Below are 23132 nucleotides of genomic sequence, written 5' to 3' on the forward strand. Positions count from 1 at the left end.
GTTGGTTGGCAAACCGAGCTCTGATTTGGCTTTCTAGAAAAAAAAGTGAGCTTGGATTCTAGAAAAAGTTGCAACCTGCAATTTTTGCAGTTTGTGGAGCCATTTCGGGGTTGTTGGAGAGGCCCATTGCAGGCTCAGTAAAATTCGAGCATGAGACATTTGACCCATTTGCCATGGTTAGTACCATATAGTGATTACAAAGAAGATTTATTATCGTAAGATTTTCGATTAAGTAGTTTTGTCAATTTAGAGGACGATAGATCTCCGAATGTTATATAGTAATAAAATAATTAGTGCATTGAAATGTCACTAAAAGTTCAGTGGTCACGAATTAAATTTAACCAAGATAAAAAATGAGATGATAATGGGCTAATTTAGGAACCAAATCCGACGAAGGCCGGCCACCAACCGATAAGGAAAAAGAGTAAGACGCGCAGCCTAATATGTCTGAATGAGTAAAAGACGGGGAACCTCGCGGGCCGGAAATGTGGGTCCCCCATTCCAACCTGTTTCGCATAGGACAATTCGGTCAATTTTTCTTCCCCCACCATGTGAATGTGAAAATATTCTTATTTTAATATTGTATAGTAATATTTAATATTAATTATTATATAAAACGTTCAACGGCCAATTTAACTATAAAAAAATATATATATATTTTTTCCCAACAGCTTACTCAGAGCATGTTTGCCTATTCTTAGATACTGGCGAAATATTTATTAACCACATTTACGTGTCATAACAAATATTTCCACCTTTATTTTCAAAGCTCGTCCAACCAAAATGTTCCTTACTCCCCGAGACTATCCTTGTGAAAGGATTGCAAACCCTCCATCATTTAGCTAATAGACAATTGAAAACCTCATCCAAACAATGACATTGAAGGTATTTCCTCAATCTCGAACGTAGATATCAATTTAAGTTCGAAAATCCTATCACAATCAAATCAATATGGGTTTTAGTACAATAAAATCATGAGCGCAATAAAGATTATTAACAAAGGCGCATGTATGAGCTAGATGCGAATGATAATGAAATGTGAGTGATCGATTATTTAATCAACAAAAAAAGCTTATCGCAACACAAAATTGACTAGTGATCGATGACTCTTTAAACTAGACAAAATCAAGTGCGGTAGCAACCTATTTGGTGGCGAACTAACCTATCTCAAGTCCCTCTGAACAACATCCAATTCTATACCTTTTTATCGATATGTTAGGGAGCTAAAGACTCTAGTAATTCTTGAATTATTATATAAAAAGATTCATGAATTTTATTTTGATGGATTAGAAAATACACTTTTCACTCACTAGACAAACATTCTCATTTTTAGCTTTTCCAGTAGTTTTTCTTTTTGGTTGGAATTAAAAACTGATTTTCCATTTTATGGTTAACCAAACGCGCTCTTTACACGCTCCAACCTTTTTCTCTTATAGTACATTCTCAAACAGGAGCCTCATTCAGTAACTTTCTCTCTCTAAAATCTAGAAAGAGAAACTATCGAACTTAAGGAATCAAACCCACTGACGGAAAATTTTCCGCAACAGGTTTTCATCCTCGTTCAGTATATCTATAATAAATTCATTCCTATAATCTGGAAGAATTTCTAGTAGATATTGTAATCGGGGATTAATCGGAAAATGTCTTCACCAACGCCGGGAGCTGCACCGGCTCCTGCTTCACCGCCGGCACCACCAACTAATTCTACATCACCGCCGCCTGCTCCCGCAGCATCAACGCCGCCTCCTACTCCAACAACTTCTCCACCACCTGCAAGCCCAACTCCTCCAGCCACCTCTCCACCACCAGCTTCATCCCCGCCGCCGCCGCCTTCCAGTACACCTGCTCCAGTTTCTCCACCAGCTCCTCCCGCCTCAACGCCGCCTCCGACTAACTCCCCCACCGTCCCAACACCACCTCCCCCTTCTAGGTCTCCACCCTCCCCCCCTTCGCCACCCACAGGTGGGAATTCTCCGCCGGCTCCACCCACTCGGAATCCTCCTCCTGCACCGGGTAGGAACACCCCCTCTCCTCCGGGTACATCAAGATCTCCGCCGTCGCCGCCATCACCGTCGTCTGACGGTGGTGGAATATCGACGGGGACGGTGGTTGGGATAGCCGTAGGGGGTGTTTTGATACTTGCAATTCTGAGTATTCTGTTTATATGTTGTAAGAAGAAGAAAAGAAGACCCCAAGGCCCCCCAGATTACTATGTTCCTCCACCACCAACTGGGCAGAAAGGTAAGAACATTTACATCAGTTCTTCAAGATTTTTCAATTTATTCAGAAAATTTTCAGAGATGATTTTGGAGCTGATTCATTTGCAAACATTTATAGAACTCAAACAATGAATTATTTCTCCGTTCGGAGATTGTAACCAATGACCTTGTAGTAAAATATTAATTGTTAAGTAATTATATTAATCTATCTAATGATAATTTAAGATAAGAAACCTGAATGTAAGTCCCAAGATGTTAAGATTGCAAGAATAATCGCTTTACGTTTAAGGATATTTGAAGTCTTGAATCATTGGATGTATGAATATTTTCATAATGTCGTCATAAAACTGTAGGGAGTTTAATTGCTGCTATTTCGTTAACCGGAGATTGCCTTTATGAAATTTAATTTTGGTAGCTCATTTTGGCTATATGTTGGTGTTCTCTAGTCGACCCCTATGGCGGACAAGGTCAGAATTGGCAGCATAATGCGCCGCCACCTGCAGATCATGTCATGACAATACCACCTAAACCTTCTCCACCACCTGCCGGTTTGTCAAGACCTCCTCACTCGCCCCTACGTGCTCCTTCATCTCAACCTCCCCCACCTCCTGCTCCTTTCATGAGCAGCAGCGGAGGTTCGGGTTCGAACTATTCTGGTGCTGAAACTCCACTTCCGCCGCCTTCTCCTGGCATGGCTTTAGGGTTTTCTAAGAGCACATTTTCGTATGAAGAATTAGCTATGGCAACAGATGGCTTCTCCGATGCCAACCTTCTTGGGCAAGGTGGTTTCGGTTATGTGCACCGAGGAGTCCTTCCAAACGGTAAAGAGGTTGCAGTTAAGCAGCTTAAATCTGGAAGTGGACAAGGGGAGCGTGAATTCCAAGCTGAAGTCGAGATCATCAGCCGAGTGCATCACAAACATCTTGTTTCTCTGGTTGGATATTGCATAACCGGGACCCACAGATTGCTTGTATACGAGTTTGTTCAAAATGATACCTTGGAATTCCATTTGCATGGTTAGTTTTTTCAAGAGTTCTTATTTTGTCATGAAGTTTTGTTGACGTCAAGAATGGAGTTTTTTCTTATCTCATTACTTTATGATTATATTTAAAGTCTGACTCAGTTTTACCATATATCAGGAAAGGGGAGACCTACAATGAATTGGCCCACACGGTTGAAGATTGCTCTCGGGGCTGCGAAGGGTCTGGCATACCTTCATGAAGATTGTAAGTAATCGTAAATGTATATTATTCGCATATTTAAAGCAATAGAGAAATGGGTGTTTATTTCTTATTTTCTTTTAAATTTACTGTGATTCTAAATTAGTATTTTCTACTTACAGGTCATCCAAAAATTATTCATCGGGATATCAAAGCATCTAATATTCTTTTGGATTTTAACTTTGAAGCAAAGGTGAAGTTCTTTATTTGCATAAGTTGCTTATGCAATAGAAATAGATAATCTTTTTGGTGTAATTATGGTCATTAATGAATGGCATTGCCGTTTTCTCAGGTCGCGGATTTTGGTCTCGCAAAGCTTTCTTCGGATGCAAATACTCATGTCTCCACAAGAGTGATGGGAACATTCGGGTATTAGATCTTTTACTCGTTCAACTATATATATATGGTTATTGTCAAAGTATCTAGTTTGGGTTTTGATTATCGTTTTAGTACATTTACATCGTCCTGTGCAGGTATTTGGCTCCGGAATATGCATCCTCTGGAAAACTTACTGAGAAGTCCGACGTATTCTCCTTTGGAGTCATGCTTCTCGAGTTGATTACTGGACGACGACCTATTGATTCAAATCAATCCTACATGGATGATAGTTTGGTAGATTGGGTGAGTAGACACTTGCACAATCATCTCTCTCTCTCACTCTGCCTATTCTTAGGCTGTTTTTTCTTATTCTTCTCTTCACGAGCATAAATAAGTTGTTTATTCTTGAAAAATAGAATATTAATAGAATGTATATGTACATGTACATAGGCACGGCCCTTGCTCACACGAGCGTTGGAAGATGGAAACTTCGATACCCTTGTTGATTCACGACTACAAAATGACTACAATCATAACGAACTTGCTAGCATGGTGGCATGTGCGGCTGCATGCGTTCGTCATTCAGCAAAGCGTAGGCCACGGATGAGCCAGGTAACGGCCCGACTTTAAATATTTGAAGAGCTTATATAAACCGGCGAATTTAAGCAGTCTTTTGTTACTTCTTAGACAGACTTTCAACACGAATCTAACCTAAGCTTGCTTGTTCTCCTTCATTTGTCTGAATCTATGTTCTAAAGTTGTCGATGTTTTACAAATTTGGGCAGGTGGTGAGAGCTTTAGAAGGTGATGTATCCCTGTCTGATCTTAACGAAGGAATTAAACCCGGACATAGTACGATGTATAGTTCTCATGGAAGTTCCGATTATGATACCACACAATACAACGAGGACATGAAAAAAATCCGCAAAATGGCTTTCGCCAGTAAGGATTATGCCAGCAGCGATCAGTACAGTAATCCAACCAGTGAGTACGGGTTAAATCCATCAGGCTCGAGCAGTGAAGGTCAACATACTAGAGATATGGAGATGGGACGGACTAAAAAGGACAGCCGAGGTTTCAGTGGCGGCTATTGAAGACAGATTCCTATTTCTCTGTATAAATCGAAACTGCGACTTTTTCTAACATCAACTGTAAGTTGCAACAATTGCTGAGGTTGGCATTTTTTTTCCTGAGGTAGTTGCATACAGAATATGTTGTTTTCTTTTCTCTATTTTTATTGTTAAAAATTATTTTTTCTTAGTGTACTTATTTAATTGTTACTTATATGATAATACAATTCAATTCTTTTATATGTTGTTTAAAATGTTTGTTTTGGTTGTTGACAGCTTATATTTTCCTGGTGCTAATCTGTATTTGTCTGTACTCTGACCTTTGTGACCTGTTAGGTAAATAAGTAGGTCGTATAGTACTCGACAATATTAATGACCTGTTTGGCAAGTCATTTATTTCTTGTAAAAGAGATTCATGGTTGTATTTTAGATCAGCTCCCTCAAAAAGTTCTTCTAATCAAATAAAGCACTTTTAGAAAATTACTCAAGCAAATTCGAAAACATCATCTTGTTTGAGAATCAATTTTTGACTTTTTAAATATTTGGTCAAATATATTGCTTCTAATATCATAATATTTATTTGTTTTTTGTTATACTTTATCCAAATAGGGAGAATGTGCATTTGGATATTGAAAATTTGAAAAAGAGAGTGGTTCCCATCATCAATCAGGCTTTTTCCACATGGAAAAAGTTGCTTGAGAAGATTTGTTTTTGGTGGAAAAAGAGAGGCATTTTTGCCAGCAAATCACATGATTGACGCACATGGATTCCTCCGTAATTAATGGTGGTTTGTCAGTCGAAACTAGTGACCACACCAAGTGCGACTTTGCAAAAGCCATTGATTGCTGGCAGGAAATAAGTTATGGCTTGTTTGGGACAGATTAGTCTGAAAGTACTTTTTAAAATCACTTTTTAGATTATCTATAATTTTTTTTTTTCCACTTTTCAATCAGACATGTTTTAATCAAAATTTACCTTTAAACTGAAATTTTAAATCTCAGCAGAGTATCAAAGCTCATAATGATCAAAGGGACCATTCGATAAGAGCAATTATCTTGCAAAATATGTTAATTGCTCACACCAATTATAAATAAAAATAAACTAGTATAAGGCTTAAACAACTTCACTTAAAAAGATTGTCGTTTTAAGCCAAAAATAATAATAATAATAATAATAATAATAATAATAATAATAATAAATCGTTAAATATTTAAGTCTTTTATTCAAATTTATTTTCAACAATAATATTTAAGGATCCGTTTGATAGGTCAAAATTTTCTAGAAAAAGTGGAAAATCAATTCCAACTTTGAATTTTAAGGGTGTTTGATACTATTTTTTTTCCATGGAATTACAATTTCCAATTTTTCTTGGGAATTGAAGTTTTTGGTGGGAATTGGTTTTCCCGGTTCATTGTAGCACCATTTATTTATTTATTATTATTATTTTATTTTTGCAGTGGAAACAAATTCTAAGATTTATTGTAAAAAAATATTTCCTTTTAATTGACAATTTTCATATAAAACAAAACCAAACGAATACTCAAAGATAGATGATTTTCTTGAATTTTTATTTTTTTGGGCAATGGAAACAAATTTCATTCCCAATACCAGTAGATTATTTCCCTTTAATTGACAATTTTCATGTAAAACAAAGTCAAACGGACATAAAAAAAACACTTTAATTTAAACATTTTTCACTTGGAAAATTATACCAATCAAACACAATAATTTATAATTCTCAGGAAAACAATTTCTCATCAATTCAATTCCCTGAAATTCGTTTTCTTTTCACCCAAATTCCACCTTTGCAATCAAATGGATCCTAAATGTGTTCAACCATAAAGAATTTGTCGGGTCGAGCCTGGGGTCTTTTGACTATTTCTTGTTTTCTCTTTTATTGAATGTCAAAATGTCATATTTATAGTAGGAAAAAATCCACGAGGACAAAGAATTGGTCCACGCAGTTCACTTAGCTACCGGGCCTGCATTGAATTTTGGATCATCTTTTCGAAACTATTGTAATATTTACAAGAGGAAATTACATAAAATTAGGAGTTAAACTTTCAAATTAAAAATTCAGATGTGACGTTTATTTAATCAAAAATTAGGTATTAATAGGATATTTTATTAATTAATTCAATTCCAAACCCAAATTCACTCCATTCTCTCCATTCTCTCTACCAGCACCAACTGCTGCTAAATCTGATTGCGACGAATGTTGGTTCCATGACTAGCGTCGAGTGCAGGGCGAGCATCGATGCCGCGACGAGTGCCTATGCCGTCACAATCGTCAATGCCGTGGCTGCTGAGCGTCGATCTGAGCGCTAAAGATGCAGCGTTGTCATGGCTGTGCATGCTGCAACATTGGTCGACGGCAGTGTAATAGATTCGCGACACGCAAAAAATAGTTCAGTGTGTAGAAGTATATTGGTGCAGTGTTTAGGTGTTTGTTGGTTTTTGCAATGGTAGTAGATGTGGTGGTGGTGTTGAGTTGTAGTCGTGGTGCGTTGGATTTCAACTTGAAGAAGTTGAAGAAGATGTCGAATGAGTCTGGGAGCCAGTTGAATGAGTCCAAACTGGCAAGTTTGAACGGGTGTGAGAGTGAATCGGTGAGTTTTATATCGAGAAACTTGCACATGTATGTTGAGAGGAAGCAAGTGGCGGTTGGGTGGCCTGCTTGGCTTATTGAGGTCGGTATTCGTTGGAGTTTGTGGTTGTGGTGCATTGATGGGGACTTGATGGTAGTGATGGTGATGCTAGTGGTGGGTGGTGGTGTCGACGATGAGATAGTGGTAGACAATTGTGTGGGGGTTTGGTGCAGTTGATCATTGTGTTTTGGTGATCATTTTTATTATTGTTGGCAGTGGTTGTGGTGGGGGCGAAGTGTAATAGTGACCGTGACCAACTATTTGGTTGCTCTGTGACCAAGTATTGGTGGTGATTTGGGATCGGGTGGAGTTTTTGATACATGTGACCAATGATTTGGTTTGTAACCTTTAAAATTCGATAATTTATGACTAAAAAAATAATTCGTCACCAATAAATTGGAAAATATGTGATCCATAAATGAACTATTACCTGTAATTTGAATGATATATGACCTTGAAATAATCTGTGACCTTCAGAATTTTTGATTTGTGACCACAAAATAATAGGTGACCAATTAATTTGATGATATGTAACTATTAACGTATAACTATGACTTTATTATCTTTATTTAATAAATATTTTTAATTAATTAAATATATACCTAAATTTTGAATTTTCAAATTGTCTAACTGATTTTTGAATTTGTGTAATTGTGTAAATAATATATCTGAATAATGTATTTTTCCCTATTTATAATTGGACAAAAAGTCATTTAGCCAGGCGAGTATAAAATTGAGTACTGCTATCCTTTTTTCCAAAAATATAACCTTCTTCATTATTTTATAAAGACAATATTAGAAACACTTTCAATTTTCTGATAATATCATAGATACCTTCTTACGTTTCAAAAATATTACCAGCATCTCCAATTTTTATCATTGAGTATCACCACCACCACTACTTTTATTCCAGATATCTATAAATCAAAAGGTTAAATTCACCAATGGTCATCCAACTTTATATTTAATATCACCATGGCCACTCAATTTAATTATGTTTCACCATGGTCATCGAACTTTATACTTATTATCACCATGACCACCTTATTTCATATAAGATTTCATCATGGTCATCCTACTTCTTTTCATCATTTTCACTAATTTTAAAAGGGATAAATGGTAACTTTGCATTATATATAAAATAAATAAATTTTAAAAAATAAAAATAAAAGATTTTTTATTTTAAAAACCTTTTTTAAAAAATAAGTTTTTGTTGCGAAAAAAAGAGAAAAGGAGAAGAGAGAATGAAAGTCAACAATTTTTTTTTTTTGGGTTTTATTAAGAACAAAAGCTTTATATTTATAGGCAAGAATCAGGGATACAATGGTAATAATTTATAGGGCTGCAGGGATAAAATTGTCTTCATTAAACCCTAATGAACTTAATATTTACAACACTCCTTCAACGACACATTATAAAATATATGTTTCGTTAAAATTTTGTTTGATAAAAATTCAATGGGACAAAAAATCAAACAAAAGAAAATGAATACAGTTATTTTGGAGTAATAAAAATAAATGCTACTTTATTAAAACTTTTTTAGGAAAATTCATTGGGATAAAACCTAAACGAAGGAAAAATAATACAACTACTCTCCCTGATGTTGATCACTATAAATTTCTAAGCCGACACATTCCAATTTTGTGAACCAATTTCTTGAATGTGGATGTCGATAATGCTTTTGTGAATAAATCGATCATATTGTCACTTGAGCGGATTTATCGGATATCGATATTACCATTCTTTTGAAACTCATGTGTATGAAAGAATTTGGAAGAAATATGCTTCTTCCTGTCACATTTAATATAACCTCCTTTTAATTGTGCAATATAAGCTACATTATTTTCATACAAATTTGTTGGACTATCTTCTGTTAAAATTAACCTGCATGATGCTTGGATATGGCAGGTCATTTTCCTCAACCATACACAGTCTTAGCCTACTTGATGGATTACAATACTTTAAAAATGATTTAAGGATGTTATTGTCAAAGATTGCTTCACAGATCTCTATGATATAGCTGTTCATCCACGTGTAAGCACATTTTCTATTTGCGATTTATCTTTTATGGGTCAGAGAGATAACTTGTATCTACATATCCCATTAAAACAGATCCCAACTTTTGAGAATAAAATTCTCTCAAATCAATAGTGCCCCTTAGGTAACAAAAAATATGTTTAACATCATTCCAATGCCTTTAAATTGATATAGAGCTATATCTAAGGAGATTTACAGAAAAATCTATATCGAATCAAGTGCAATTTGCAAGATAAGTTAATACTCCAATCGCACTAAGATGTGGTTATTCAGGACTAAGAACATTTTCTCTATTTTCAAGTGGACGAAATGAATCTTTTTCACATCAAATGATCAATGCCAATGGATGTGCATTATTCTTATAAAAGCATTTTAAGCCTTCTCTGTATATGTAAATAGATGAAAAAATAATCACTCTTGAAGATGTTCTATCTACAACCCGAGACATAACTAATTTTTTTCAAATCTTTCATCTCAAATTCATTTTTCAAATAATCTGCAATTTTGTTGAGCTCTTCAGGGGTTCCAATTAAATTTAAATCATTTCATAAACTGTCACAATTGTCCAATATCTATTTTCTTTGAAAATGCATGGGCAGTCATAGTCATATTTATAAACCTTCTTCAACACATATTTGCTAAGACTATTATACCAAATGCATCCAATTGTTTCAATCCATATAATGATATTTGCAATTTAGTTGAGAACATGGTTCTCAGGTATGTATCATTTGTCCTTAGCACTTTAAGTCCTTATATATACCATTATCTAGTGAATCGTACAAATAGACAGTTACTACATTCATAATGCGCATATCGAGCCTTTGCAACACAGTCAAACTGATTAGAAATCTAAAGTGATGGTGTCCATTATAGGAGAATATGTTTCTTTATAATTAATTACAAGTCTTTGTGAGAAACCTCAAGCTGCGAGATGGGCTTCATATTTTGTAATTTCATTATTTTCACTTCTCTTTCGTATAAAATCCTATTTCTATTCTATAGAGATTACATTTTTAGGTGTTCGAACTACAGGTCGAAGCAGCTTTCTTTCTCTAAGGAATTCAATTTCGCCTGTATGGTTTATTTTTATTTTGGTCAATCATTTCTATTTCGACAGCTTTAACAGACTGTAATTCAGGATCCTCATTTGCATAATATCAAGAGTCACGTTAAAGATGAAAATATTGTCTATAACAACATTATTCCATTCTTATAATTTATGAGATAACATATAATTTATTAAAATCTCATTATTTTTGGACACTTGTGATTCTTCATGACTATATTTTTAATATTTAATTGATCAATCATTTCCAGCATTACTTCTTTCGAAAATTTTTACTAGTTTTTCTCTTATACTTTACTTTTTTGAGGTATAGAGTCTTTTGAACCAACTGATCGACCATGCTTCTGATGTACTTGAGATTCATTTACTACAGTAGATTGTCCTTCAAGAACATAAATTTTTGTTAGAATATTTTCTACTAGAATATACGACTTTATCACTCTTTTAGTGTCAACAAATACATCATTTAATTGATTTGTAACCTTGTGCAAATGAATGATTTTTTTCAACATTCTGCTCACATTAATTACTGTTCGTAGAAAACCCACAAAAGTGCGAGATCGTTGTACAAGTAATACTATTTGTGAGTTAAGAGTATCGTTCCCACAAGGAATAAGTTCTAATATCTAGTTCATTTACTTTTATTAAATTCGAAGTAATATAGAATCAAATGAGTTATTTTTTTATGTGTTCTATAATAATCCTAAACTAAAAAAGCAAATAAACTATTTATTTAATATGTGAATGTTTGTATTGGAATCGTAAATCTCCATATCGCCATTTAATTCAACTCTTAATTCATAATTTGGTAAATTCATGCATTCAAGACAATCAATAATCCACTTTTATTTAATATTCTTTTCCAAAATATATTAAACTTATGTTTAACATGATCTGATATTATTCCTTGTTCGAATTTATATGAAAAATATGCATTGATTCACATGATTTATCATACATGATTGCACACGTCATAGACATTATTCATAATACCTATTTTTCATGTGTTGATTTTGTCACGTTCTAGACTTATTGTGAGTATTTCTACACTATAACAAGCAACTTACTATCTAAATGGTGATCAAGTAGTCAAATAGTTCAATGGAAATACAAAATCAATCAAGAAAAATCATGAAATATTAAATTAATTGTCTTGAATTGAAGTAAACAAACGATAGAGTTCATCATTCATCAAATACAATGAAAAACTTAGCCAACCATCGTAAATATTAAATAAACAAGAAATCAAGAAAAGACATCACCCGAATCGAAGAAATATGGAAGAAAGTAAAGAAATCCACTTTCTTGAATGAAATCTTAATTTTCGATAGATAATCTACAAGAATTTTGCTCAATTCCCCTGATGTTGATGATCTAGCCTCGTTCTTTACTTCCAAAATATGTTGAATATAGAGATTTTTAGGTCTAAGGAAGGTCCTCTCATGTTTTGGACGGCTCTTGGTATAAATAAGGTGTTAAAAAATTGCAAACAAAAAGTTTTTAAAACAAAATATGGAAACAAAATTTTTTTATTTTCCAAAATTGAACCATGCATACGCATGGTTTATTTGGTATGTACTCATAGTACATGTGATTTTGTCTCTGGAGTGGATTTTTGGAATCTCGTGTACGCAAGCCTGTAGGCCTATGCTTGGACATAGGCCAATTTTTGTTGCTGAATATTCTCACGTGTGTATGTTGAGCTTTTTCAACATATTCTCATCTCATGGACTTTTCTTTAACTCCATTTGACTATTGACATTCTTGAATCATCGTTTTGCAATCCGACTCAACTTGTGAAGTATTGCATTGTACTCTCCAAACTTGGTATTTGATTCGACCGAGTGATTTTCCTTTGTAATTTTATTCCTTTATATGTCAATTGTATCCAATTAAATTCTTGACATATTTGATCTTCATTTTTTCGCTTGTCTCACCTATAGATTGTTTGCAATTTATTCTTCGACTTTCGGATTTCGCCATTTTTTCCACTATTTTTGCATTCTTCATCAAACATCGAGTTTTACCTATAAAATATATTATAACACAAGTTAGGTAGTATTTTATCCAAAAAACAATAAAATATCTTTTAGACCTCGAATAAGTCTAGAAACTACAAAATATCATCTCATCAAAATGATGATCTACAAAACTTGCAATAAATAAATGACCTGTTAAAAGGTTCAAGATAACTAATAATAGATGATGAATCAAAATCCACATAAATCCTAAATCTTCGTTGGGGATCCATTTTGGTACGTTATGAAGGTGAAATAGGGGCTTGGACAATACAACAATAAACTCGTAGGGTAAATATTCATAATAGATAATTGGTTTAATACGAACCAATGATGCAGCATGTTATATGGCATGACCCCAACCAGAGGCTGGGAGTTTTATTTTCGTAAGTAATGGTGTAACAATAAGTTGTAGACGTTTAATAAACAACTCCGCTAAACCATTTTATGCATGAATATGCGAAATCGAATGTTCAATTACAATCTCAATTGACGTCTAGTAATCATCGAATGCTTGTAATCTAAAATTCACCAGCATTGTCAAGATGAATAGTCTTGATTGAGTGATAGGGGAATTGCGCTTGTAATTTCATTATTTGAGCAAATAGTCTAGTAAATGCTACATTCCTAGTGAAAAAGTAGGCAAGTATGTGACCATTTAGTAGAAGAATAATTAATACCATAAAATAATGGAGTTGTCCATATGGTGGGTATATTGGCCTACATATATCTCCTTGAATTATTTTTAAAAAAGTTGAATATTCAATATTGACCTTTATAGTCAAAGGTCTAACGACTAACTTGCCTTGCGAACAAGCGACACACGGATAATCATTAGGTAAAAGAATCTTCTAGTCCTTTAAAGAATGTTCATGTAAGTTCTTTATTATTTGACACATCATTGTAGCTCCAAGATGTCCAAATAGGTTATGCCAAAGTATAAAACTTTTTAGGTCAACGAACTTCTAATTTGTGACATTATTTGATTCAACCATTTTTTTATAAAATATATAATACACCCCGAATGGGAATGCATGAAATTTTCTTTTATCTGTTTCTTGCCAGATACAAAAGAAGTTATGCAAATGTATTCAACATATTTTCTTACATCGTCTCAATATGATATCTATTGCAAACAATACCCTTAAAACCAAGTAAATTTCTTTTGAATTTTTTAGAATAAAGTATATTGTGAATATATAATTTTGTATTAGTTGATAAAATAATTCAAGTTCTTCATAAGCCTTCGATGATATTCGATGTACCTGATTTCATATTAATATTATTTTTTGCTAATATTAAGTCAAAAAAAATATTTTTTATCTTGAAAAATGGTCTGCATAGTTGCACTATCAATCAAAAAGATATCTTGACAATCCATCATGAATTTATCAATATAATAAAATAGATATATTTAAAAAGCTTGAATTTACATTTAAAAGCATAAAACACAATTCAATACTATTCAATTAACGAAGTATAATAAAGTTTCATTTTTTTAACGAAAAGTAAAAACATATTTCAAACTAAATTTCTAAAATAAATGGAAATACTAGAGATGTAGAAAATAAGTTAATCTATATCTTCTATTACACCATTCTCAATTAAATGGTTAATATTCCCTTTTGGATCAACAAAGAAATAAGAGACATCCAAATGAGTCACATCAATTGAACCATCATAATTAGCAAAATTTGTCTCCACTTCTTCCTTTTCCCTTAATTGATTTTTGGTAAAAATCCATAAGATGTTTTGCCGTGTGACGGGTACGTGTCCAATGCCTTTTCATTTCACATGTAAAACAACTTTCTTCATACTTCTTTTTAGATATGCTACTTTCGTTTACTTTGTGCCTTTTGAAATTGTTAATTTGTTGCCAATAACTTTGTTGATTATTTCATCCATGCTTTATTCTAAGTGCATGGGTATGTTCAAATTCGTGTCCATGTTCACGTCCACATCCACGTCTACGTCCTTGTCGTCTTGATATCACATTTGCTTCAGAAAACGTAGAACCATTTGCTTCAGGTAATTGTACATAACTAGTTGGACATAGTTCATGATTTTTTATCAGCAGCTCATTATTTTGTTCAGCCACAAATAGGCAAGATAGAAGTTCTAAGTATCTTTCGAAACCATACTTACAATATTACTGTTGTAGGATCACTTTCGATGCGTAAGAGGTGGAAAAATTTTCTTCAATATATCTTCATCAGTGATTTTTTCTTCACAAAATATCACTTTTGAATATATTCTAAATAGTTCAGAATTTTACTCACTAATAGTTTCTATGTCTTACAAACGAAAGTGCATACACTCATAGCGGGCTTTGGAAACGACTATAGTCCTCTAATGATCAAATCTTTCAATTAGTTTTTTCTAAAAAATCTATGAATTTTTCTCACTGAGATATTTAATTTTCAATCCATTGTGAAAATGATGAAGAAGGAAGATAAGTTGAATCTATTTGATTCAGAAAGGAAGAACTTGCATCAACATATCAATTTCAGAGTCAAAAAGATGAATTTGCTCTTAGGAATCATTAAATCCTATAAATGATTGTTCCAATGTATCCGAGAACATACAAAAAGTGATAATTGATCTCGACATTAATCTTTTTTACCTTTTTAATATATTATAGATATATAGGTATGATTCATTAGGCTTTAGTCGCTAACTCCTATATCATCAGGTTACCAACTTCCTTAACCTTCCATCTTCTTTGTTTTTTCTTCTCTTCCTTCAGATAAATCTAAAACCCCAAAGTATATCTTCCCATGGGTGCTTTTGCACGGTACTGCAAGAACTTTTTGTTTCTTTCTTTTATTGTCTCTACTGAAATTTTTGAGATAATATAAATATCAACATCGAGTACCCAATATAGATATGTTTTGCCAAATGTGGCAAGTACAATAAACTTAAGTTTTGTAATGTTTATCATTTGATTAACTACACAATAAAGAAATACAATTAGTTTCAAAAAATATGATTAAAGATTATATCACACAATAATCAACCAAGTAGTCAATACCAACATGACATGAGTCATATGACCATCACGGATAAACAATAATTCTCCCTCTCTCTCTCTCTCTCTCTCTCTCTCTCTCTATATATATATATATATTTATTTATTTTTTTTTTTTTGAAACATGTGTTACTTCGATAGTACGTTGTATTTTATTATTATTTCTTCAAAAGTAACATGTCAATATTTTTCTGGAATATTTAAAAATATAATTCATGCTCTTCAAGAACACGTACGTAATATTTTTTAAGAATATTAATTATAATGTTGTACTACTTCGGAAGCAATAATAACTTATTTACAATAGACAAATCTACAGTTAATATTCTTTTGAAATATTAATTATAAAGTTGTGTTATTTTAGGAACAATGACATGATAAATTACTATTTTAAAATTTATATAAGAATATCTAAAAATATTTAATCACGTTAAAGATATGGAGCATTTAATAATAATCACAAATGTCTATCTTACCAAATAAACTAAAGCATAGAGTAAGTAAATTAAAGCATGAATTATAGAATAATATTTGCACAGAATAACGTGAATAGTATGTGTGCAATCATGAATTAAAGTATGAATATATGTATAGGACAATAGCCTTATACAAAAATTTATTATTTAACCATTTGAATAATTGTTGTAAAAGAAGTAAACAAATATAATTCTTTTAATAAAAAAATAAACAAATTGTAATAGTGAAAAAAATCATTAGTTGTTAATGAAAATGAGAGAAGCAATTAGCTGCAGCAATAATTACAGTGTAAAGAAATCAATTTCACAAAAAAAATTCTACTTTTAGCAAATTCGTTATGATCCCTATAGGGATGTCAAAAGGGCCGAGCCCCCAAAATAGGGCTTGTGGGTGGCTCGAACTTGTAAAATCACGAGCTCGAGCGCAAGCTGAGCGGACCTCGTCGGGAGCCTGCTCGGCTCGCCCACGAGCGGCTCGTGGCTCGCAAAGAAAATGACCAAAACGGTCACTGAAATTTTTATTTTATTTTTTTTCCCTTCTGCTATAAATACCCCTTAACCCCCATTTGTATTTTTCATATCAATTACTCTATCACTACTCCAACTCTCTTTTATTATATTAATTATCGAGTTTTTACTCTCTTGTACTGCAAAATATACAATATCAATTCAGTTTTTACAGTTTATTAGTTACAATTTCAATCTATCCAATTCTCAATTCTCACAATCTCACTACATTTATATTTTTCTAGTTATTATATTTGAATTTCATCATAAACAATCAAACAAATGGACCAACGCTAATTTGTTGGGAGCTTATTCGATACGAGATGTGGGCCACATCATGGCGAATCGCCTAGGACGCCGCAAAATCGATTTTCACATGAATTTGCCGGTCTAAATGACATACACATACCTAAAGATGTTCACATTCACAGTTAGGGAAGCCACAATCCAATTGATTTGGATGATATTAACGTTCCCGAAGCGGAATATGATGATGAAGATACTGAATTAAACATCCCAGATGCAAGGGGAAAGCGAAATGGCAAAAAATAAGCAAAATATTGGGATCACTTTAAGTTGATTTCAACGGGAAAAGTCGCCGATGGCCTTACAGAATCTAAAGTAGTATGTAAATATTGCCAACAAAGATTGACATGGCAAAAAGAAATTGGTATCATCCATCTCAACCGCCACTACAAAGCATGTGTGGCCAGACATTGACTTCTTCTAACTGGTCAAACACAATTGCAATTTGGTAGTCCAGGCGCCGGTTCTACGACTTCACTCCTATCCACGTGGGTGTATTCGGAGGACAATACTCGAACCGGAATAGTGAAATTTGTTGCCGCCACTGAGTTGTCTTTAACTATTGCAGACAACCAACACTTCGTGTCGTTCGTGAAAGAATATATGCAACCGAGGTACGTTGGGGTAAGTCGAAACACTATTCGTACCGATACAATACAATATTTCAATAATTCAAAACAACAATTAATTATGGATTTGTAATAATATTGATGTGTTATATCTTTAACTTCTGATATATGAGAAGGGGTTAATAAAAGAGCATATATAGCTGCAACCGCACACTATATAAACCCACTTTGGTGCATCCATAAGAAAATTATTGCTTTTAGAATTATTGAGTTTTCTCACAATGCTAATAATATATATAATGTTATTATCAATATTGTTAGAGAATATAATTGCGGGACTAAAATTCGATCTTTTACTTTTGATAATGCTAGTGTTAATAAGGTAGTTGTCGATAAATTGTGTAGGACACTTCAACCTGATTTTGGTGGGTTATTGTTTCATATTCATTGCGTATGTCATGTCTTAAATTTTATTGTGCAAGATAGCTTAAAACATATAAAGGATGAATTTCAAAATATTAGGAATGCAATAGTATATATTACAATCTCTCATAGTAGAAAACAAGCATTTGAAGATTTGTGCCGAATTAGGGGTGACGACTGCTAAAACATTTGTTAGCACCGTAGGCCATAGATGAAACTCTACTTGCTATTAAAGTCATGCGAATGTTTCGAAAATTTAATAACTGACATTTATAACAATAGATACGTTAGAAGTGATGACGATGGTATGTTAAATGAATCCGATTGTATTTTAGTTTTGAAAGTTAAACGATTTTTGATATCTTTTTATGAGACCACAAAGATTTTATCCGGCGTTTATTATCCCACAAACTGTATAGTGCTTAAACGCCTTTATATAATTGTAAGAACATTCCATAAATATAAAAATGATCATACTTTTAGTGAAATTATAATTATTATGGAATTAAAGTTTAGAAAATATTGGGAAGAACTGCCTATATTATTTCCTTTAGCATGCGTATTGGACCCCCGATATAATATTTTGGGAACTAAATACGTAATTGATCAAATCAATAAAGTTTTAAATTTTGATACACCTATCACCTATAAGAATTTAGAGCAAACATTATATGAAATGTATGATTTATATGCGGAAAGAATGGGTGCAAATGTTAGTGGGGTACCCTCTGCACCTACTCCTTCGGTTGAAATTGAAGAAGATGATGCCGAAATAATGAATTTATTTCAAGTCATTAATACATTTAGATATGATGCAACTGCAATGTGTTAATCTAGTACCATGTCGTCTACATTTGCATCTCATCAAACATCGGGCGAAACTCAATGCCTGTCGAATTAATTGATTACTTCAATCATAATATACCAACGGATGGAACAATTAAAAAAAACTTAGAAGAATTAATTGAATTTTGGCGAAAGTATGAAAGGCGTTGGCTAATTATTTCTACAATTGCAAAAGATCTGCTGACACCTTCGGTTAGCACTATTACTTTGGAGTCTGCTTTTAGTGTAGGTGAAAGAGTTTTGACCGATATCAGGAGCCGACTGAAAGAAGATGTTTTGGAAGCGTTAATGTGCATGAAGGATTGGTAGAACGCTCATTTTCGATTACAGGATAGATACGGTGAAATTGCATGTCGTCAGGTAAGTGATATTTGATTTAATTATATTAATCAAAATTTCTTTATTTTTTAATTGTTAAATTTAATTTTCTTTAAAAATTGTACACGTTACAACAAGTTGTTCGTATACAATTTTTAACTCCACATACTTAAAATTGATGTAGTCGGTCCCAAACCCGAATAAAGGAGAATTGTTTACATTTTATCTACTTTAGAAATAAATAAATAAAATATTTTTTATAAATGTATTTCAAAAATTAATTCATCTTCATTATATAAATATTTTATACTTTATAAAAAATATTACAATATGATATAAAAAAAAAAGTGTCTTCATTAAATTATTTGTATTTTTTAACACTTTTTATTTTTTTTAAAAGTGTTTTCATTACATTATTTCATTTATTTGTGTTTTTCTCTTATAAAAAAAAAAAGACGAGCACACGAGCCAAAGCTCTCGTGGGCCGAGTCGAGCTCGCCCAAATTGGCTCGGCTCATTGAAGACGAGGCACGAGCGCAAGCCGAGCTCGTGAGGTTAAGAGCCAAGCCGGCTCGGCTCGACCCGACCCATTGTCACCACTAGATGCCTATGAATGTACAAAAAAATTCACATATCATCAAAATAATTTCGGTATATGTGGTAAATGATTATGCTTGAAAAAACTACTACATTATCTAAACTTTGAAGAATTAAGCTTTCATGCAGATAACGTTTTATGAAAAGAGAGAAAAAGAGAAGAGGTAATGAAAGTCAATAAATTTTTTTATGGGTTTTATTAAAATCAAAAGCCATATATTTATAAATAAGAATCATAGATACAATGATATTAATTTTTAGAATTGTAGGGGTAAAATTGTCATTCAATAACAAATCCTAATAAACTTACCATTTACAACATTATTTTATTTTATTTTATTTTTCTAAGTAACTTTTTGAATATAAGTCTTATTTTATTTTTAAAACGTTTATTTTCAAATAAATTTTTTATTTCATTTCTTTAAGGAATGTTTTTAAAATATTTTTTTATTTTATTTTGTTTTTCTAAGTAACTTTTTTTAAAAAAGATTTGTTATTATTTTACTTTTAAGTAACTTTTTAAAAATAAGTTTTTATTTTATTTTTAAAAATAATTTTTATTTTATTTTATATATAAGTAAAGTTACTGTTTTATCCTTTTTAAAATTAGTGAAAATAGTGAAAATAAGTTGGGTAGTCACAGTGAAGAAAGTGTTTGAGAGCAATTTTTATGTAAAAATACATTTTGGAATAGTAAATTGATGGAAAATGTGTGGTTAAAAAATAAGGAAATTTTTTTTATTTATGTGTAATATTATTTTAATGAAAAATGTATGGTTGAAAAAAGAGAGAGAAAAATGAATTTTGAAAAAATGGGTACCAAATGGGGCCGAAATATCAATCACACACTTCCCATTAAGTCACTATTGTAAAATGCCTTTTTACATAAAAATACCTTTCAAACACTTTCATTATATGAATTGGATAGTATGATGAAACTTTATATGAAATAGGGTGATTATGGTGAAATAAAATCATATTAGATGACTACGATGACACTAAGCATAAAGTTGAATGGTCATAATAAAATAAAATAAAATTGAATGGATATGATGACACTAGTTGAATGGTTATTGGTGGACTTGACTCCAAATGAAAAGGAAAAATAAAATAAAATAAAAGGGCATCATTGCTTTGCATATTCTATTGAGAAACACTCGATTCAATTTTGAATCTTCGCTTCTCCCCTCTAAAAAGCCCCAACTTTTCAATTTTCATTTCAAAGCTTTTGAAATTTCGAATTCCGATGGCATCTCGTCGCCGTATGCTTCTCAAAGTCATCATTCTCGGCGACAGCGGGTCTCTCCCTCCCTCCCTCTCCTCTGTACATATATATTCGCATTCGCGCTCGCGGAATAATTGAAATATTTTTTATGATGATTAATTCATTGCCAGGGTTGGGAAGACTTCTCTGATGAATCAGTATCCTAATGCAGATGTCTATATAATATGAATTAATTATTATTTTCTTTTTACGTAGAACGATAATGGCGTGATATTGATTGATAGAAATTGTTATTTGGCCTTGAACGTGGATAAAATAGATATGTGAATAGGAAATTCAGCAATCAATATAAAGCAACGATTGGTGCTGATTTTCTGACCAAAGAGGTTCTATTTGAGGACAGGCTTTTCACGTTGCAGGTTTGGTTTTAATGCTAATAGCTTTTGTTATTGTAATTATCTTAATAATTCTTTAAATTTTTTTATTTTTAATCGTTGGTTGGTCATCTCCTTTGGGCGTGATTTGTTTTGTTGACTGACATTGATAAAAAAACAAACCCGATTTCCAGTATGTCCTTGCAAAAAGGAACAGAAAATTTACAATTTTTTGTTTGCCTATCACATAAGAACTTGAGATGTGCAATTTAACCACTGGAATGCAATCCTTTTCTTTTCTTGGTAGGATTAAATGAAACTCTAACTCACAGTGCAATAATATCTTCTGATTGATTTTGTGCTAGTAGTCTCTACGGAGCAGGTGATGGAATTTGAATTGGCATGGTTTTTGAATTCTGTGATTAGCATTTCATCAGGGAAAACAACATTTATTTTTTATTTTGTGATGATTACTTCGTAGAAACTATATGTCAGCATGAGTTTGAAGGTGCCCTGATTTTGTCCATAATCATTTCCTTCTTAATCACTAAGATTTAAGTAATTTGCCTTATATATCAATCTTCTTAAACTTCAGTTGTATCACCCATTTGCTAGAGAATTGGTAAATATATACTATCTATTATGGTTTCGTGGAAATTCTCTAATACAAGTCATCTTGAGGCTGTATCAGACGTCTCCTCCCTTAGTTGCCTTCTGATATGAAGTTCTTTAGGATATTTTTGAGGTTCTCTGGGGAAAATCCATTTGGGCAAAAAACTTTGGAAATGTATATATAATCCTTGTTATGTACATATAATGATTAGCAATTTACTTTCTTTGACCAGCATTTATCCCTTGTTTTAGATATGGGATACAGCTGGTCAGGAGAGATTTCAAAGCCTTGGTGTGGCTTTCTATCGAGGTGCAGACTGTTGTGTACTTGTTTATGATGTGAACGTCATGAAGTCATTTGATAACCTCAACAACTGGCGAGAAGAGTTTCTGATTCAGGTTATACTTTCGTCTATCAGAATTTCAGTTTCAGTTTGCACCACATCTGCTAATTCTCAATGTCATAAATTTGATTTTCAGGCCAGTCCTCCTGACCCTGAAAACTTCCCATTTGTTGTCTTGGGGAATAAAATTGATGTTGATGGTGGCAATAGCCGAGTGGTACTTCCTATTTTGCCTCACTATCAAATTAAAATTGCAAAATCTGTGTATGTTATTATTATATTGAAGGATAGAAGTACCAATACGGAAGGTCAGCATAAAGGCTAACTCTTCTATGATTTAGCATTATATGAAAATTTGGAAATAAAAAAATATAAAATTAAAACAGAAGCCCTCGTATCCATTTCATTGCATGGATTCTGAGAAATCTTTTTCTTTCTTGTTAGTCCCTATTAATTATGTCATATCTATGTGTTTATCACTCGTACCTTCAGGTATCTGAAAAGAAGGCCAAAGCTTGGTGTGCCTCCAAAGGTATTCCTTACTTTGAGACTTCCGCAAAAGAAGGGTTCAATGTGGATGCTGCTTTTGAATGTATAGCCAAAAATGCACTGAAAAATGAACCAGAAGAAGAATTGTAAGTACTTCCGAATGTGGATATCTTTTGCGTTTCTATGGTGGTTATTGTCATCTAGATTTCATTTTGTTATGCTTCTTTTTCTAGCTTATTTTATAATGAAAATAGTTTCATTTTCTAAGGAGTTAAGGGCCTGTTTGGTATCTTTTGGGGGGGGGGGGGATTCAAATAGATGATGGGGAAGTAGAAGTTGAGGGGCATGAACCATAGTTTCTTCTGCTCCAAATTTGGAGTAAATGACACACAACTGGCCCAAAAGGGAAGTAAGGAAGG

The 23132-nt window shown here is 32.8% G+C and overlaps 2 protein-coding genes across 2 annotated transcripts in view; both read left to right on the forward strand.

The window, feature by feature from the left end:
- The first annotated feature begins 1454 nt into the window (after positions 1 to 1454).
- On the forward strand, positions 1455 to 5067 carry LOC111407890 (proline-rich receptor-like protein kinase PERK1). The gene is made up of 8 exons (XM_023037588.1): positions 1455 to 2241; positions 2666 to 3235; positions 3359 to 3445; positions 3562 to 3632; positions 3732 to 3808; positions 3913 to 4060; positions 4208 to 4369; positions 4543 to 5067. The coding sequence occupies exons 1-8, from the start codon at positions 1641 to 1643 to the stop codon at positions 4849 to 4851; spliced, it is 2025 nt and encodes a 674-aa protein (XP_022893356.1). The 5' UTR covers positions 1455 to 1640; the 3' UTR covers positions 4852 to 5067.
- Positions 5068 to 20831: 15764 nt separating this feature from the next.
- Positions 20832 to 23132, forward strand: part of LOC111407891 (ras-related protein Rab7) — a 3355-nt gene continuing 1054 nt past the window's right edge. The window contains exons 1-6 of the mRNA XM_023037589.1: positions 20832 to 20968; positions 21065 to 21091; positions 21214 to 21313; positions 22133 to 22279; positions 22361 to 22441; positions 22717 to 22859. Coding sequence (XP_022893357.1) covers positions 20916 to 20968; positions 21065 to 21091; positions 21214 to 21313; positions 22133 to 22279; positions 22361 to 22441; positions 22717 to 22859 — 551 coding nt within the window. The 5' untranslated portion in view covers positions 20832 to 20915. The remainder of the gene's footprint in view (positions 20969 to 21064; positions 21092 to 21213; positions 21314 to 22132; positions 22280 to 22360; positions 22442 to 22716; positions 22860 to 23132) is intronic.

Source organism: Olea europaea, chromosome 13 (assembly GCF_002742605.1).
Source record: "Olea europaea var. sylvestris chromosome 13, O_europaea_v1, whole genome shotgun sequence".
In the NCBI taxonomy this organism is placed as follows: Eukaryota; Viridiplantae; Streptophyta; class Magnoliopsida; order Lamiales; family Oleaceae; genus Olea; species Olea europaea.

Coding starts and splice junctions, on each gene's coding strand:
- LOC111407890 (XM_023037588.1), top strand. CDS start 1,641: ATGTCTTCACCAACGCCGGGAGCTGCACCGGCTCCTGCTTCACCGCCG. Junction 2,242..2,665: donor ACCACCAACTGGGCAGAAAG/GTAAGAACATTT, acceptor GGTGTTCTCTAG/TCGACCCCTATGGCGGACAA. Junction 3,633..3,731: donor ATTTTAACTTTGAAGCAAAG/GTGAAGTTCTTT, acceptor CCGTTTTCTCAG/GTCGCGGATTTTGGTCTCGC.